Raw genomic sequence first — 18,433 nt, 5'->3', positions numbered from 1 at the left:
CGAGCGCACGCACCCCCACGCAGCCCTCTCAAGCAGGATCGGACTCAAGAGCAGGATGGACCTAAAAGCGTCATGATGCTCAGCAGGCCAATAAAACAACGTCCTCTCCATATTCTGCACGTTAGTAGGGTTTCCTCGTCTGTTAGATCATGAGTGAAACGGTCTCCCCTGCCAGGACTCAGTCTCTAAACTTAGGACGCGACAACTGTAGCGTGAGGCCGAGCGCCAGATGTCTGGTGAGAGGCCGCGCCACCGCTCAGCGCACATGGCCCACTCCCCACAGCCATCGTCTGGGCCAAGGGGCAGGCAGGTGGCAGGAGCCACACAGACTTGCACTCCGAGCCAGGCAGCCACTGCCCTGACCAGATGCGAGCTCGGTCTGGAGCGCCTTCACCGCCGGACGAGTCTGCGAACTAGGAAGTACTGTCCCCATCCAGGGACGAGAGCGCGGGCGGGGAGCTGAATGGCCGGGGCCACAGGGCCTGCCCGCAAACCCCACCGCACCCCACGGCAGCTTGCTGCCTCCCTGATGAGCTCCCAGCCCTGGATCCTAACGCATTCTCAGCTCCCGAGGACAAGCTGGCAGGGGCTGTGCCACAACGGCACCAGTACACGCACAGCGTCGCCACTAGGAGGCTGCCCAGTCACCGCAGAGCCACCGAAGCCGCTTCTCCAGCGGCACTTCCGGGCCCTAGAAGCTACTGCACCGCAGAGAGCCTCTCACCAGCTCACAGGGGCCAAGCGCACACACCCGTGTTCTCATTCAGCTGTACTTCCCGCGGGCTTTTTGTTTTAGTTCTGGCTTATTTCTACACTAGGGTAGTTTCTGCTAAGCCCAGAATCACGCACATAAGTACTCCAGGTAGGTCTGGGGACTGCAGCCTGTCACCCTCAGGCCCACCACGCAAGTATCTGGCCCCTCCCGGCTGCCTGCTGTGCAGAGAGGCACTTGTGTTGACAGGCTCCTCAAGGTCAGGACTGGTCACCACCCCCACGGATCACCAGCCATCAGGAATCTCTTGGGCAGTGTGTCTCCGTGGGCCAGCTGCGATAGGCACCCTCACCGCTCTCATGAGATTTCTGCTCCCAGTCTAGGGGTCTGCTCGCCATGCCCAGGGTCTAAAGGCCACCAAAAGTGGCAAGTCGGGCCTTCAGCACTAACCTCACAGAAGAAGAGCTCCCAGGCCGAGAACACGGGCTCTGGAACCAAGGTGAAGCGAGCTGGCTTCTGTACTGCTGGCCTTCCTTCCTAGCCCAGCAGGGCGGCCACACAAGACGACGGAGACCACAAGCGCAGGCTGTACAGGTTTATTTTTCCAAAACCACAAGAGACATACAAGGGCAGAGCTTTCCCTGGACAGCCCCACGGACCAGACCAGTTTCCACCTGTAGCCTAGAGGCCACCAAAGGTCACGGCAGAAGAGGATCACACACACCCGGGCCTCTGCTCCCTGTCTTTGGTAAACAGACTCTGCAAGTTGACAACTCGGACTTGGCCAATACTGCATTGACATCACCACGTGACTGCCACCTTCTCACCCATGCTTCCGATGACAAAAATGCCACAGTGGATGAAATGGGGGTGGGGGAGAGGTCTTTCAGGTGAAACGAGACTTGCTGAGGTCACACCAATTTTCTACTTCACACAGAAGCACTCACACAGGGAGACCAAAGTCAAAAAGGAGGGCTCTCAACTCTGCAAAGAGTCGAGGTGTAAGAAATAAGGCAGGAAGCAAGGCGAGGGAAGACAACTACGGAGACGTCTACGTGCTGGAGGTGTGTGGGGAGAGAGGCGGGCAACAGGCGGGCAACAGGCGTGGCTGTTTCTTCCCCAACCTGCTGTCAAAAGTACATCAGATGGTCCCAGGTACTGCTGAAGGTGGGAACCCTGGAGCCCGATCTGGAAAGCCTGCTTGGGGCTGCCCAGGGCACTCACCCTTGACTCCAGGGCACTTAACACTGGTGGCGGCGATTTGTCACGTATGGTAGTGAGCGGCCAGTGGAAGGTCGGAAGAGAGGAGACGTGAGGGGCGAGAGACACGTCTGCTCGGCAGAGCGCGGGCGGGCTGGCCGTGGCTCTGCAGGCCACGGCGGGTCCACCGGGTGACCAGGACAGGGCACTGGGCCATGCTGGCAGATCACAAGTCAGTCGCTCCACCATCCTGTCGGGCAGCACAGCACGTGGCGGCTCTGACACCGGCGGAGAGAAGCACACCACTTTAATGCGATGACGCCGGAGACGGATAGTAAGGGAGAGACACTCGTGTTCTCTGTACAATACATCCATTTACAGAATCGGCCAGTACTGTGTACAACATATAAATACATGATAAAACATTAGAGGTGCATAGAGCATACTTACAGAAGCCAAAAAGTTCACTTTATACATCCAAGGATAAAGAGTTAAAAATATAAAAATAAGAAACACACACTGCTTTGAAATGTAAAATGACTTTCACATACACAGGTGCGTGGAGATGCCCACTCCCATCGAGTCCAAAGTGACAGGGAGGGTGTCAAGCAGAGGAATTCACCTGCCAAACTTCTGGACATCTGACTCACAAGGTCTACAGATGGCATTTTAAGAGGAAAGACAAACCAATGCCCAGCCCCATGGTCCTGCGGGACAGTGCATTGCACCGAGACAGGAAAAGTCCTAAATTTGCTTCAGCAACAGAACCAAAGGTCAAACTGGCTCCTGTCAACTGGCAAATGACTGAACTGTGACCCTGAGGTCAACAGGTGCTTGGGCCCCCTGGTGGGCACTGCTGGGAGTTACTTTAACCCTGTGCTGGCTTCCCCAGCCATCGGCTTCCCCCAGAGGGAGTAGCAGAAGGGAAGATGGCAGGGAGGGGGCAGTGGAAGACTGACATGCCTACTCAGTTCGGGCAGGTTAGTTCCCTTGATGGGGAACACAACCTTCTTTCTTCAGTTTCAAGTCCCTCTGGGTGTCAAGGCAGGCTCCCCACGCCACACCAGGCTCTGTCTGCATGAGAGCTCAAGCTGGCCAGCCGGCCCTGGGCAGCCCAATGAGTTGCCCAGCAGGAAACCCTTCCAGCAGGACCGGAAGGGCTGATAAGTTGACAGAGGGGCTTTAGCACTATAAATTTTAGGGAGGGGCCAGAGTGTTCTTGCCTGGAGAAACAGAGTCTATTATATCAATGATATTCTGTATACAGATGTAGGATCAATCATTATCAAAATACGCACACTAAATATACAACTTTTCCCATGGCCATAATTTATTATCTCACCACAAGGCACAATACACAGAGTTTCGAGGGTCCAATACAGTCATCGTGACAGAACGCACCACAGCCTTGACACATGATCATGGCTTTCAGGCTGCACGCACACTGGAGCGAGATGCTTTCCACCGTGCTGCTGTCGGTGAACATCTGCAAGGAAAGGGACGCGCTGTGGCTCGCACCAAAGTTTGCTCTGTGGCTCAGCTGCACTACACTTCCAGCAAGGCCTTTGGGAAAGGAGGGGGAGCTGGAGGAATAATTAAAGCTGGTGGAACTTAGCTGGAGTTTGGAAAGCTTCCCATAAAATGCCTGTTTGATATTGAGTTGGGAGGGGATGGAGGAAGGCTCCAGAGGCTGACCAGGCCCTTTCCCAGGCTCTCGGGGCAATTTCCAGAAGGGCAGGTCAAGGACAAAGGGCATCCCTTGCAAGTGATCCACTAGCTCCCGAGGACCAGGCCCAGTGGCATTTCTGTTCTCGGCATTTGCCTTGAGAGGACCGCCCCCAAAAATCTTCTCATTCTTGCCGCCGCCAACAGATCCAGGTGGTGGCTTTGGAGCCCAGTCCTCTCTAGCGGTCTGTACCCCACCGGACACAGAGTTTTTGCTTGGCCCCAACTTCCGACTGGGAAAACCGGGAGGGGCATCGGCCGGTAGTGGCATTGGCTCCACGGGTCTGGGGCGCTGAAGGGCTGCAGCCTCATTCCTGGGGCCAAAGAGCTTCTTCCCTTGGCCTCCAGCACTGTTCTGATTACCCAGGGCCCAACCTGTCTGATTGGGATCCAAGGAGACTGCGTGTGGAGATGAGAAACAAGGGGCTCTCGAGGTAGTGAGATTTCCTAGACTTCTGCCTGGGGCAGCATTTGAATTACCGCCCTGGGACATGTCACGGGCTTCCTTCTGATCTTTGGAATCCACTTCTTCCACTTTCCCAGAGGGAGCCGTCAGCTCTGTCCCTGGATAGAGGGAGTCTAGACTTGGGACTGTCTTGGAAGTCTTCTGGGGTGCTCCAGGAGCCTGCGTGGGCTCCAGCCTGGCAAGACCAGTGCTTACTTCACAGCTCTCAGGCAGAAGAGGCTCCTTTGAAGCTCTTAAAGAACGGGGGCTGCTCTTGCCAACCGCACAACTGTTTTCTGCCGAATCCTGCAAAGATCCCACTCCCAGGGAGCCGCCAAGGCTCTGCTCTTTCATAAGCGGGAGTCGTGGGGATTCAGGTTTGCTGGTGCCCTGGGTTGGAGGAAGAACCTTCTCTAGGGGCAAGCTGCCCTGCAGCAACTGCATCACGAGTGGGTTCGTGGCCTCCACTGAGGACCCAGGCCTGCCCAAAGACATGAGCCTCGGCTGGTATTCGGTGCTGGCCAGCAGCAGAGAATCTGGAATCTTTTGGGGGACTGCACATACACGAGACACCCAGCTTTGAGGAGTAGCCATGCTGTCTGTCCTTGTAACCAGACTCCGGTCAGCATTCACTTTGGAGAGTGAGGCAGAGTGGTTCCAATTGCGTTTCTCATCTGTGTCCGCCACCAAGGCTCTCTTCACCACGGTGGCCTCACTGGGGTCAGCCTCGCTGCTGTCCTCAGACAGGTGGCCTTCAAAGTCAGAAGCCGTGTCTGTGGACTCGCCATGAGGACTCAGTGCTTCAGAGTCTCCATTGATTTTCAACTTTTCACCTTCCACCAGTTTGCGGTCACTGCCAGCACCGTCATCAGCGCACCCTTGAGATGGCACTGTCCAGAGCAAAGGGAAGTGGTTAGGGGGGTCTAGCCCCTCCCCAGCTGTCAAATCCCCAAGTAACGCAGGAATGAGGGGGGCAGCTTTCTCCCACTCTTCCACGGCCTGGGGCTCAACAGATGGGACACGTTTCCTGGAGTCTGGTCCAGGCTGTCCCACTGCCTCATCCTCTGGTAGGCCAGGCACCCAAAGAGCAGCACCATCAGAAACGAGGACCTCAGTTGTCAAGTCTTCTTGTCTAGTAGCACTTTCCCTTGTGGGTGGGCATGAATCACCAAGTCCTAATTCCTCATCACACGGTCTATCCTTCAGGCAACCAGCCAATGGCAGTTCAGTGGCGGAACTAGGAGTCACATTCACAGGATCCTTCATGGTGGGGTTACTGTCTCGGTCTAGAACCTGGCCAGGTCCTCCTTCCAATACAACATCCCCCACTGGAGACTGCACAGGACCACTCTCTGGGGGAAGACAGGGTCCTCGATCCTCACCATCACTTTCCCACGAGGTGGTACGAGATTCATGTTCAGTTCTAACATCCAGATGCAACGCAGGCTGCTCAACTAATCTCTCCGGGGCCGGGGTTTGGGAGGACAGTGGGGGCAAAGCCTGGCATGGCTGGTCCCCAGTGGGAGCAATGGGGAGTTGAGAGGTATCCTTCAGCCCACTTGTGAGGACATCTGGAACCCTCTGCCGTGGGCAGCTCTCCTCCTTTCTGAGAGCAATCAGGTCCTCTCTCCTGGCTCTGGACAAGGCAGGCCCAGCCTGGATGTGCTCCCCATTCAGAGGACAAGGCGGCAGTAGTTGTGTTCGCTGTAGATCTGACGCACACTCTCCAGGGGTGCCCGGGGTTCCACTGGGCTCAGGGTGGCCACAGGCCTCACCACCATCACCACTGCCGCCGCCTCTGCCACCTCCCTCATCGGTGGCCCCGCCGCCACCTCCACCCGGGCCACCCCCCCCTCCGATGGCAGTGGTGGCCGCCTCTCGATGACAGTGGTGGCCTCTCGCCCCTCGGACTTGCAGAGCACGGGCTTTAATGTCTGCGAGGGTCCTGGCACCAGTCCAGCCCCGGCAGGAGGACTCCGTGATGGGGATGATGCGGGGGCATATCTGGTAAGTGGGCTGACCTTTAACCACCCAGGGTGGTTTGATACGTGAAAGTTGAATCTGCAAGAGAAGAAGTGGAAAACAGTTTTAATTGACTGGGTGATGTGACCTAGAAACTGTACAGCTAAACCAAGATTCTAGTAGGTTAGGGGGAGAATCAAATAATTTCCTTTAAAAACGAAATAATGGCGGTAAAATGGCTGTCCGTGACACCACACCATTCTGAGACGACTCCGCTCAAGGGCCGTCGTATACCATGCTTCTAAATTTAATTTCTGGTGGGATGTGTGAGACACTGCGCAAAGAATCTACCACCACCTAATAAAAGATTTAAAAACCCCAAAGGATTCTGACCTCCAGACAGAACTTCAACAGAGTGAACAAAGCAGCGAGGAAGAAAAGAACCTTATCCCCTGACCATCAAGTCAGTCTCATGAATGGCTCTCTTGTACAGGGCTCTACACGCTCACATAATTAACACAAGCGCCCGGAGCCTTCTGTCTCCGCAAAGGGGCTCGGCACATCTCCTGACCCTCAAGGGGAACCTGGCCCCAGGACAGCCAGGAATCAAACAGCCTCCTACCCGGATGGGCGGGACTTTGGGCTCCTCTTTGGTGGGCTGTGGCTTTTCGGCGTGAACACTTTCAATTGTGTTACGAAAGGACTGACGATCTTCAAGCCGGGGCTTCTTTTCGGGAAAGGATGTGGAGGCCGCCTGCTCAAAGGACTTCCTCTTCTGATCCTTGGGTTCCTGATCCGCAGTCTCCTGAGGCAAGCTGGGAATCCTGTCTGGAGACACGGAGGCGCGTGCCAGGTCGCCTGGATCAGTCTGCGTCCGGGAAGCCACAGGCTGGGTCAGGAATTCGGCACTCTCTGGGTCGGGTGCTACAGAGGCCGTGCCAGGCAGATGAGGGCTGCCTGCCTCTGCCGAGTCGCTCTCGGCCTCCCCATCCTTGTAGAGGGGGATGTCTGGTGCCACAGACTGTGTGTCTTTAGCGACCCCTGCTTGTTCTGACTCCTGCTTTTTGTACAGATTCCTTCTGGCTCTGGTTCGGAGATCCGGCCGAGAGCGTTTCTTGAAATGCCCATCTCGCTGCCGGGTGGCTGGACCACGCTGTGGCCGTGCTGATTCTCCTGGGACACGCAAGTCACTCTTGATGTCAGCCTCCTCATGGCCCACATTCTGATGCAATGACTCTTCTTTGGTCAAACCCAATCTGCAAACCAAACTCACACCATCAGTTACAGGGCAGAGAGAGCATGCCTATTTTACTGTAGCTGTTAGATATCTCAGAACAAAATAAATCTGAGCTACATGCCACTACCCATAGGAAAATGTATGTTAGCTTTCCTACGAATGGCGTTAAGCTAAACAAGCCGGGTAAGCCACCGCGGCCAACCTGTGCTCGCCCCGGATGCTGGCGTGCACGACTCACACAGCATCTGCTTCTCTGCCCCCCAAAGCCCAGACCAGGACTCGCAGCACCAAGGGCCTTACTTCTGTCCATAGTAGTCTTCAAAGAACTTTTCTTTCCACTGTTCCACCTTCTTTTCCTTCTCCATTTCCTGTCGGATCCTGACCTGCATCTCATGAGTGAATTCGCCTAAAGAGAAAGAAAGCTTTTGGAGTGTGTGCATTCAGGATACTACAGTCTGTCTTATGGAAAGCCAAATCTTGCAATTCCACCACATCAGGACTTTTCAAAATACACAGGAGTTTGGTGGGCGTGGAGCTCTTTTTTTCCTTAACCCTACCTCCTTTGCGCTCATTCCTGTCTCCTCCAGAGCCACAGCATGCTCACGGTCATGACAGAACATGTCCACGATGAGGGAAATTTACTTTTCCCTCGGATAATCAGTCTCCAACAACAAGCAACACACTGATCAACCAAAAGAGCAAAATGGAAACAAACAAAAGAACCATTCTTTCTCCCTGTGCAGAAAAAGGTTAACAGAGCAGGCCCGATGGCTTATTCTTGGAAAGGCCTGCTTACAAGGTTGGCCCTTGGCTGACATCTGGGAGCTTGGATTTCAGGAGGGTTCCCACCCCCCTAACTGACATGAATGGCTTACTGTGCCTAAACTGTTTATGCAAACAAGATGGTTTATGGCGAGCACCTGCTTTCCTTCGGGGAATCTGGAATCTGGTTATGTGCCAGGCAGAGGCTTCCCACACAATCAGCTCTGAGTTAAAAAAAAAAAAAAAAAAAAAAAAAAAAACACAAAACCTGGGTACCAAGTCTCTAACGAGCTTCCCCAGCAGATTACATTTCACACGTGCTGTCACAACTCATTGCTGGGAAAACTGAGCACATCCTGTGTGACTCCTCTGGGAGAGGACGCTGGAAGCTTGCGCCTGGTTTCCCTGGACCTCGCCCCAAGCGTCTTTTCCCTTTGCTGATTTTGCTCCGTATTCCTTCACTGGGATAAATCACAGCCATGAGTACAACTACAGGAAGAGTCCTGTGAGGCCTGAGTACAACGGCAGGAGTCCTGTGAGTCCTCCTAGTGAATCATCAAACCTAGAGAGAGTCTTAGGGACTCCCAGCACACTCCCCACGTAGCTTCCCCATAAAATTAAATTAAGAGAAGCCGACGGTCACTCCAAGTGGCAGTGTCTAAAAAGACAGAGCACCTGGTAGAACCCAACACGTAAGTCAATGCCACGGCACAGTCCCCTCCGCCCATCTAGACGACACCAGGATTGCTGGAAAGACCAGGAGTTTAGAGCGCTAATGATGAGGTGGTGATGCAGGTGGACACATACACTCAGAACAGCAGAAGCCCAAACACTCTGTACCTTCTCGAAAGCTACAGAGCACACTAACAGCCCCCACACTCGGCAGTACTGTGAGGAAAGCCTGCCTTACACTAAAGACCCTCTGGGAAAAAAAGGGAAAGAGAACTGGTGCAAAATGAATGTCTGGGTTTTAAATACCAAGGACAAGTGACACCACACACGGGAGGTACCTCTCAAGCCGTCTCAGAACATCCACTCACCATCAGCCAGGCGTTCCCGCCAGCTCTGAGCTGCGTGAGTGAAAAACTCATTATTCAGTGCGCTGCTGCTGAGACGCAGTAGGCCATCTGTCCCCACCTAGAAGGATCAAGGCGAAAAGCACAATAAAGAAACTCGGAAAGCGAACAGAAGCCCACCCAGAGAGAGGCGAAGAGGCAGCTCCCCATCTGCACCTGTCTGTCCACTTCAGGCAGGAGGAAGAGGAGCTGCTGCTGGAAGTGGGCTGGCAGGGCATGGAAGGTCCGAGAGTTTATCAGGGCCCGGAGGTTGGTGTTGACAAGAATGGACCCAGGCGTCTCAAAATCTATCTCTTCCCCTCTGTTGCGCTTCATCTGACCTGTGATTTTGAAGCAGCAAGAAGCAAGGTATAGATATTCAGCTTTTCAAAGCAAAAGAGCAAATGCCAACTGAGGGAAAAATTTTAGTGGCCGCACCCGAACTACCCAGAACTTAATCTGCGCACACATCCAGTCCACCCAGACCTACGCATCACGATTAATTCTGTCCAGGAGGTTACGGTTGTTGCCATCAAACCCAAGAGAACACTTGGGCCTGCATCCTCTCAGAGAAGACTCTGTACCGGGCTGTGACACAGGCTAAAGAGGACACTCTTCCCCAAGAAAAGCAGGCAGGGGGCAGGCTGTGATGTGAGCCTCCCTCCAAAGCTGGAGAACAGGCTCCACAAAGCCAACTGGAGAAACGATGGTGGCTGTCTAAAAGCGAATCTCGTTAGCATTCTACAGGAAACTCTGCAGAAGCCTTCCCTGAGCAGGGTAGAGAGCTATGACCTCCACACAGAAAGGCAGAAGGCTGTTTAAAGCCACTGAGATATCAACAGATATCTCTCACAGAAACCTCAGCAAATGTTACTTTTATTTGAAAAAATCACTTAGAATAGAGACCTATGAGACCTTAAGATTAAGCACTGCTGATGAGTTGGAAAAGCAGCAAGACAGCAAACCCAGTTCTCACTTGGGCAATAGTTCATTCTAATTTTCAGAAGCCAAAGCCAGTCTTCTTAATGGTTTCATGTAGCCCATCTACAAATGACCAGCATGTGGGCTTTGAGAAATGAATCCTGGCCTAGCAAACAGCATACTGGCCTTGCAAATAGCCCTACTGAGGGGTGGGAGGAGCATGCTAATGAACTTGTCTGCAACCTCAAACTCAACAGACTTCCTTCCACTCAATGTTATGACTAGGCTAGAAAAAAGGGTGCCTGAACGAAACTTTGGATGTGAAGAACAAACATGACAGGATGCTACCATAGAAAGAAAACGGATGCTGGAATTCTTCACTGAGCAGCTCAGAAGCAATTTTCACTCACCCACTTACTAAGCCGTACCAAAGCAGGCATGGGCCACGCCCTTACAGGGACATACAAGGAACAATGTGGCACCATCTCTGCCCACAAGTCCCCTCACAGTCTAGCAGAGAAGATCTATATGTGAAATAACCAAAATACAAGGTAAGAAACAAACAAAAGAATAGAGGGCCACCCAAGAAGTCAAAATAAACTGGTAAAGGAAGTGGAACAGAAGATTGTCCTCTTCTCACTAGGCCTGCAGGGGCCCCCCTTACAGGCAGAGAAATGAGTGCCGAGCCACTCACCTGTGGCCGGCTTCCGGAAGCCTCTCAGGAGCGGGGCAGGGTCCCGGGCGACCTCGGCCTGGCCACGAGTAGCAGCGCTGCCCAGGGCCAGAGAGCCGCTGCTGCTGCTGGACGGGCTGCCACTCTCGCCATCGGCGTGGCGGCCCGAGAACCCTGAAGGCACAGCATTCCACTGGTCAAAAGCATCACCCGCCGCGCCCAGGGCTCTCAGACAAGCTTACTTCTCCCAGCTCTCCCTGAGACACTGCCAGCAATAGTGGGTGCTTCCATGGCCCAACCTTGGGCTGTCAGAGATCACCACCACATGGTCTGGCGTTACAGGATCCGTAAGAACGCCAAACCGCCGTCTTAGTTTGCTCAGCACTGCGCCTTTACCAAGCACCTGCACACTCTTCACGGACCCTCACGCCGCCCTGCGAGGCCAACCTAGCTCAGGCCTCACCACCACGGCGTGCCGCCCGCCAGAGGGCCTCCTGGCTCGACGGGCACCACGCCACCTAGGTCAGACACTGCTGCCAGAGGGGGCAGGCCCCAAGATCTGAGGAAGGAGCATCACATCGCAAGTTTACACGTACCTGACGCCGATTCCACGTGGGCCCCGTTTACCTTCAGAGGAGTCAGGACAACTCGTGGCAGCATCACCCCAGTCTTTTTCTTTTGCTTGTTTGCCTAGATGCCCGAGGGATTACAAAAGGAGCCTGAGTCACCTGCAGGGCCACCAGAGTGGTTCCTCTCCACCATGTCTCCACCCACCGTTTGGTACAACAGAGTTCACATTCAACCAGCTCAGGTGGGTAACGGTGAGAGCACGGACTCATGTTACTAAGCCAGGTGTGGGCCCCTGTGTCAAACACAACCCCAAGCAGAATGGAATGTACTGTCACCCCGTTTCACAGATAAGGAATTGCCCAAGGTCCCAAAGCTAGCGAGCAGCAGGGCCATCATTCTGAGTGCTGACTCCCAAGCTCACGTGCTCCCCACTCTGCACTGTGCTATCCATGTTCCAGATGTTGCCGTGTTTGTCGAAGCAGGAGCGAAACTACCCATCTGTGGTAATGAGGAAAAACCAACCACTCTGCTCTCAGATCCATGCTCACTTGTATCTGTACTAACAGGCGGAGACCACACTGATTTGCTCCACTCTCCTGATATGCTCATAGTTTGCTGCAGAGGCAGAATCCTATCTCGTGCCTGGCCTCACCTACCCCCAGCCTAGCCACCAACTCTCCTCCCTACCTGTGAGGAAGTCCTGTAGCTGTCCCTGGGATTGGAAAGAGGCCGACTCTGAGATTCTGCAGAACAGGACGCATTCGAAGATGTCTCATCAAGAGAAACTGGCAGAGAGGGAAATAAAGATTAGTCTCCAGCAGCTGCCTGTGGCTCTCAGCCCATCCCGGGACGGGTACTTACCATCGTTTTCACCGCTCACAGTGCTGGCTTCGTTAGATCCACAGCTCTCCACGTCGGCTGTGTCCTCTGGCTCCTCTCCTTCCACTGCAGCCGGACTGCGAGACCACTGCAGGGCATCCTTCTGTGACAGCAAGGCACAACTCAGGTGAGCAAAACCCCACAGATCCTACAGGCACAGCAGTCACTCCTAAATGCGCACTGCTTTAGGAGAAGAGAGATTTAGAATACTGATAAATTCCTATCCCTTTCTAACTGACCTCTTTCTCTACAAGTTCTTTTCATATGTACGTCACGAAAGTTAGATATGATTTTGCATTCAGTCCACTCAATGTTTATGGGGCGCCTCCTATAAGCTTCACCATGCTAGTTCCTGGGGGCGGGGAGCAGAAGAGGGGGGAATTGGGGCCCTGCCCTCAAGGAGCTCAACTGAGTAAGAAAGAAAATCCAATGCATCACGATACAACGCACAGCAACAGAGGCAGAGAGAGAGCTGTGGCAGTCCGGAAGAGGGGGCAGCTAACTCAGTGAGCTGGAGGAAAGACGGCATGCAACTAGGGCCTGCAAGGAGGTAAAAGAAGTTAGCTAGCAGGGGAATGACTTGGCAGTAGCAGACAGGAGGGAGTTCTAGATAATGGGATGAGCAAATGTGGAAGAACATTCCAAATGCAAGGGAACTGCAGATTTCAGCAGGGGGACTAGGTGCATGAGGGTCAAGAGCAAGCCGCCAGGCAGATGGTGAGACACTGCTGAGGGACTGTTTGCAAGTCTCTGAAGGGCACGGAGAGGGGCATGATGGGAGTTATAGGGATTCCACCCTGGCAGTAACAGAAAGGCTGGAGGCAGGAGGAGGACTGAGACGGTGACAAGGCTCAGGAAAGTGCCAGCGACTTAACTGGAAGATGGAGGAAAGCAGGCGAGAGCGCTGCTCGATTTCATCTCCTAGCGAGGCTCTTTCCAACAGGCTCTGTGTCAGTCTGAGTTCAACGCCACCCATTCCCAAGGAAAACCAAGGGGCCACCTCCAACCTCACAATTAGAAAGGACTCCGAATGAATGAATACTGGGGGGCGAGGAGAGGAGAAGTAGAGCTAAGTCAGGGTAAGGATGTCTTCTTTAATAAAGTGTGTGAAGAAGAGTAAAGTCATGATTCTACCTCTTACACCAGGAATTTATAAAGGAAATCTACACAATTCTAACTCATCAATTTCATGCGTCCCATGATCCACTATATTGTCTTCATCAACTTACTGTCATTAATTTAAGCCCAAATTCTGCTAACTTAAATTAATAAAAAGAAGACGGCTTTTGAGATCTTTAGCTCTCTTCCTACCAGCTGTAAATGTTCCTCAGAATTAAAAGCTAAAGAGCATTTTTAGTATTAACCTTGGAATTATGCTTAGCGGCTGCCGTGTGCACAGAATGATGCAACAAACTCATTCTGTGAGTCTCAGGAGCAAACTAAGATACAATACTCATTAATGAACAGACAAAGAACTCCAGTTCCGGCGAGAGGGTGGGGGAATCACGCCTACACTGTCGGTGACAGTGAAGATGGTATCAAAAGGTTCATGCACTGACAGTGGCAGAGGCACACTCTAAGTTAACATCTAGAAACCTCTTAACCCCACACTTCCATTTCTAAGACTTACACAGGACATGAAAAGCATTAATCCCTAAAAGGAGAAAGTCGATCAATGGAACTACATTAAAATTAAGATCCTCTCTTCTGTACAAGACGCCATGAACGGAGTAAAAATGGCAAGCTACCTACAGAGCTGGAGAAGGTATCTGCAACTCATATAACTAATAAAGATCTTGTATCTAAATACATAAATCAGTAAGAAAAAGGAAACCCAGGAAAAAAATAGGCAAAAGACCATGAATTAAGCACTGCACCAAACAGGATATCCAAAGGGCCGGACCTTCACACATAAACCTATTTAACCTAACAATAAGGAAAATACATTATAATGCAAATTAAGACACAAGGAGATGTCACCACATCCATAAGAATGGCTAAAACGAAACAATACCAAGTAGCGCTAATGGGGATGAGAAACAGGTACACTGAAAATGGATCTAGCCAATCGAGAACAGTTTGGCATTATCTGGCACAGCTGAAGGTAAAACATCCTACAACCCAGCAATGTCCGCCCTACATTTGGATTCCCTAGAGAAATAAACAGATGCGCACGCGCGCGCACACACACGACACACACACACACACACACACACACACACACACACCACGAAGCACATCCAGTGCTCATGGCAGCGACATCTGTAAAACCTGCACTATACACAACTGAAGTGACCACCAGCAGTAGAATCAAAACACGGCAGCACACAGTCCGAATGAACTTCAGCAATACCAACGCCTCTGAAAAACCAAATGCTGAACGCAAGAAGCCAGGCACAAAAGAATGCACACTGTAATGACCCCATTTGTAAGAAGTTCAAAAACAGGCAAAACTAAACTACACTGTTGGGGATACAAACACAGCTGAGAAACAATAGAGAAAAGCAAGAACAGAACTTCGGAACAGTCAGAACAGTAGCCACCTTTAAGGGGAAGAAGGGAGCCGTCGGTGGGAAAGTGTACTGGGGCTGCTGGCTGCCAGCCACGCTCCAAGTCTTGACTGCAGTGGCAGGTATGAGGGTGTTTACTTTATGACATTCATTAAACTGAACATTTATGTTGCATGTATTTTACTCTTACATTTTTACAATAAAAAAGTTTTAAAACAAAAGATAATTCCAGAATTTCCGGCAAGGAACACTACTGTGGACAGTCATTTGAAATAAAACTGTAGAATATTTAATGAGAAAGGCTGATGACGCACCAAGTGAATTAAGCAGTTAAATTCACACATTATGATTACATCATCTATTTAAAAAGAAAAAACATGTGAGCCTGTGTGCACAGACAAAAGGCAAGCGAGACACTCCTCACGTGTTATAGCCATCGCACCCCTAGGTGGCAGAGTTGTGAGGACTTTCTTTTTGATTTGGAGTATTTTCTATAATTAACGTGTATTTTTTGTGATAAAAAAATAACATTAAAAAAATTATAATGCTAGGGGCGCCTGGGTGGCACAGTCGTTAAGCGTCTGCCTTCGGCTCAGGGCGTGATCCCAGCGTTCTGGGATCGAGTCCCACATCAGGCTTCTCCACTAGGAGCCTGCTTCTTCCTCTCCCACTCCCCCTGCTTGTGTTCCCTCTCTCGCTGGCTGTCTTTCTCTGTCAAATAAATCAATAAAATCTTTAAAAAAAAATTATAATGCTAAATGTTTCTTTGACAGCTAAGTCACCAAAAGTGAGTTTCCTTCCTCTAGGTCCCAGAGTCTAGGGGAACCTAGTGTTGATTACAAATCTCATTATTAAACAAACAGAAATACTGCCCACTTGTTTGCAATTCAAACTACTACCCCAAATTTCCAAAGCCATGTATTTTCAGTAAAAAACAGAACAAAACATTTAAGAAAATGAAAGCAAGATTTGCAATTCTAATTCTGCCTTTTTAAAGGTCCTTAATCTTTCCATTTAAACTCCAAACATCCGATATCATAAATTTCCAAACATTAACTACAGACATCTGAAAAAAATGAAATGAGCTGAGAATTATAGGCATCAGATAATATGCTCTCAGACTCAAGACTTTAAATTTTTTTGCAAGGATATTTTCTATCAAGAAACTTTAAATTCTGGGGCGCCTGGGTGGCACAGCAGTTAAGCGTCTGCCTTCGGCTCAGGGCGTGATCCCGGCGTTCTGGGATCGAGCCCCACATCAGGCTCCTCCGCTATGAGCCTGCTTCTTCCTCTCCCACTCCCCCTGCTTGTGTTCCCTCTCTCGCTGGCTGTCTCTATCTCTGTTGAATAAATAAATAAAATCTTAAAAAAAAAAAAAAAAAGAAACTTAAAAAATTAACAGGTTAAGGAGCGCTCCTTTGCTGAAACCCAATTTTAAATGTTATGAAAGACAATACTGGGGTATTTAAATGTGACTGCATAGTAGATATAGAAGGGATGCAATAATGTTAAATTTCCTGAGTGTGATAATTACATCGCACTTATATAAAGGGGAATGCTCTTGGATCAATGTATATCCCTTGTGTCCCTTTCCTTACTCTTTAAAATGAGGTATAACTTACACAGAGTAAAACGCACAGATCTTAAGTATACCATCTCATCAGTTTGACAAATGCTTATCAAGATACAGAATATGTCCAACATCCCTAAAAGTTCCTGTGCCCCTTCCTAGTCAACCCCGACTCTACACTGCCCTCCCACCCCACTGAGACAATTGTTCTTATTTCTATCACGAAAAATTACTTTGCCTATTCACGGCATTATGGAAATGGAATCACACAGTATATATTCTTATGTGTCAGTCTAATGTTGATGAAACTCATTCGCGTTGCTGCAGGCATCAGTCGTTCACTATCCGTTATTACAGAGTAGTATTCCTATAGACAACCATGTGTTTACCTACTCTCCTGTTGAAGGACATCTGCATTATTTCCAGATTTTGGCTATTATGAACACAAAGCTACTATGAACATTCTTGCACACACCTTTTTCTGGACAGGTTTTCATCTCTCGTGTGTAAATATTTAGGAACAGAACTGCTGAATATGGGATGAATGAATGCTTAATTAAAACAAACAAGAAAACAACTTCCAGACATTTCCAAAGACTTCCACTCCTAACAGCACTGTATGGAGAGTTCCAGACGCTCCAAATCCTCCTCATATGGTGTGGTCAGTCTTACTTTAGCCATGCTAGCAGGTGCAGTGGTACCTCACAGGGGGTTTTTCATTTTTCTGATGACTAAAGATATTGAGCACTTTTTTATATGCTTACTGGCCATTCTCTTATCTTCCCTTTTGAAGTGTCCAAGTCTTTTGCGCATCTTTAAATGGAGTCATTTGTCTTTTTAATATAGTTGCAGGAGTTCTTTGTTCTGGGACCTTTTAAATATTGATCATGGGCATATGTTACTTTTACAAACAAATACATGTTAAACACTTTCTCTGGAACTAATTTACAGAAAAGCTGGAAGAGTAAAAGCAGCACAAAGAATACTGTCTATACTTTTTACCCATATTCACCTCCTAACACAAGTAAGTGTTCTTAAAATACACAAAGCATATTAGTTTGGCAAGGCAACTGGAAAAGAAGCTAATGATGAAAAATACTACTACTACTAAATAAATAAACCTAAATATTTTCCCCTAAGTCAGATATTGTTTTTAAGATTTTATTTTTAAGTAATCTCTACACCCAACATGGGGCTCAAATGTACAATCCCGAGATCAAGGGCCACACACTCTACTGAGCCAGCGAGGCATCCCAAGTCAGATTTTTTATTATTTTTAAAAGAGCATTTTTTTTAAAGATTTCATTCACTTATTTGACAGAGAGACAGTGAGAGAGGGAACACAAGCAGGGGAAGTGGGCGAGGGAGAAGTGGGCTTCTTGCCGAGCAGGGAGCCGGATGAGGGGCTCGATCCCACAGCCCCGGAATCATGACCTGAGCCTAAGGCAGATGCCTAACGACTGAGCCACCTGGGTGCCCCAAAAGAACATTTTTTTAAAGATTTTATTTACTTATTTGACAGAGAGAGAGGGAGAGAGACAGCAAAAGCAGGGGGAGCAGCAAGCAGAAGGAGAGGGAGAAGCAGGCTCCCCACCAAGCAGGGAGTCCCACACAGGGCTCAATACCAGGCCCCCAAGATCATGACCTGAGCCTAAGGCAGAAGGCAGATGCTTAACTGAGCCACCCTGGCACCCCCCAAGTCAGATACTTAAAAAAAAATAATAATAATACTTAAATAATAATACTTAAATAATAATAATAAAAGGCACTGTGAATATAACAAGCCCAAAACATGAATAAAATAGAACACTAAAATTTCAACTGATGAAATTTCAACTGCCCAAGATTAGGTTCTGAACTGGAAAAACAGATAACAAATCTCAGGTATGCCTCTTCTTTCTTTGTAGAGCTGAAAAGCACTTCCTGAGCAAGAAATGAGTATGACTTCTTAGGGAAGGCTGATCTGAGAGCTGCCGAATATAAATTATTAAAAACTAAGAGCATGCCGACCACTCAACAGTATACTAGAATTCCTAACAATACCTCTTTTTAAAAAAGAGATTAGAAGAGAAAGAGTGTTCAAATTTCCGGACAGTATAATTATCTACATTGAAGAGCCAAGAGATTCAAACCTAGAAGAAATTCAGTGAGGTTGTGAGATTCAAGAGCACATTAAAAACTCAGCAATAACATCACCAATTAGAAAATGTAA

The 18,433-nt window shown here is 49.8% G+C and overlaps 1 protein-coding gene across 4 annotated transcripts in view; it reads right to left on the bottom strand.

Annotated features, from left to right (window-relative positions):
• Positions 1–1,294: 1,294 nt before the first annotated feature.
• ASXL1 (ASXL transcriptional regulator 1) overlaps positions 1,295–18,433 on the bottom strand; it is a 75,341-nt gene continuing 58,202 nt past the window's right edge. For 2 of the 4 annotated variants that reach the window (XM_040638148.1, XM_040638150.1), the window contains 9 exons: positions 12,124–12,244; positions 11,950–12,047; positions 11,289–11,382; positions 10,714–10,866; positions 9,276–9,439; positions 9,084–9,180; positions 7,582–7,687; positions 6,667–7,300; positions 1,295–6,143 (listed from right to left, as the gene is read on the bottom strand). In XM_040638148.1, the coding sequence (XP_040494082.1) occupies positions 3,246–6,143; positions 6,667–7,300; positions 7,582–7,687; positions 9,084–9,180; positions 9,276–9,439; positions 10,714–10,866; positions 11,289–11,382; positions 11,950–12,047; positions 12,124–12,244 (4,365 nt within the window). In that variant the 3' untranslated portion in view covers positions 1,295–3,245. Of the gene's footprint in view, positions 6,144–6,666; positions 7,301–7,581; positions 8,268–9,083; positions 9,181–9,275; positions 9,440–10,713; positions 10,867–11,288; positions 11,383–11,949; positions 12,048–12,123; positions 12,245–18,433 lie in introns of those variants that run through there. The other 2 variants (XM_040638151.1, XM_040638152.1) reach the window with 2 other exon arrangements.

Source organism: Ursus maritimus, unplaced genomic scaffold (genome assembly GCF_017311325.1).
Source record: "Ursus maritimus isolate PB19 unplaced genomic scaffold, ASM1731132v1 scaffold_22, whole genome shotgun sequence".
Taxonomy (NCBI): domain Eukaryota; kingdom Metazoa; phylum Chordata; class Mammalia; order Carnivora; family Ursidae; genus Ursus; species Ursus maritimus.
Note: the sequence above shows the minus strand (reverse complement) of the source record. Positions and strands in the feature narration are given on the sequence as shown.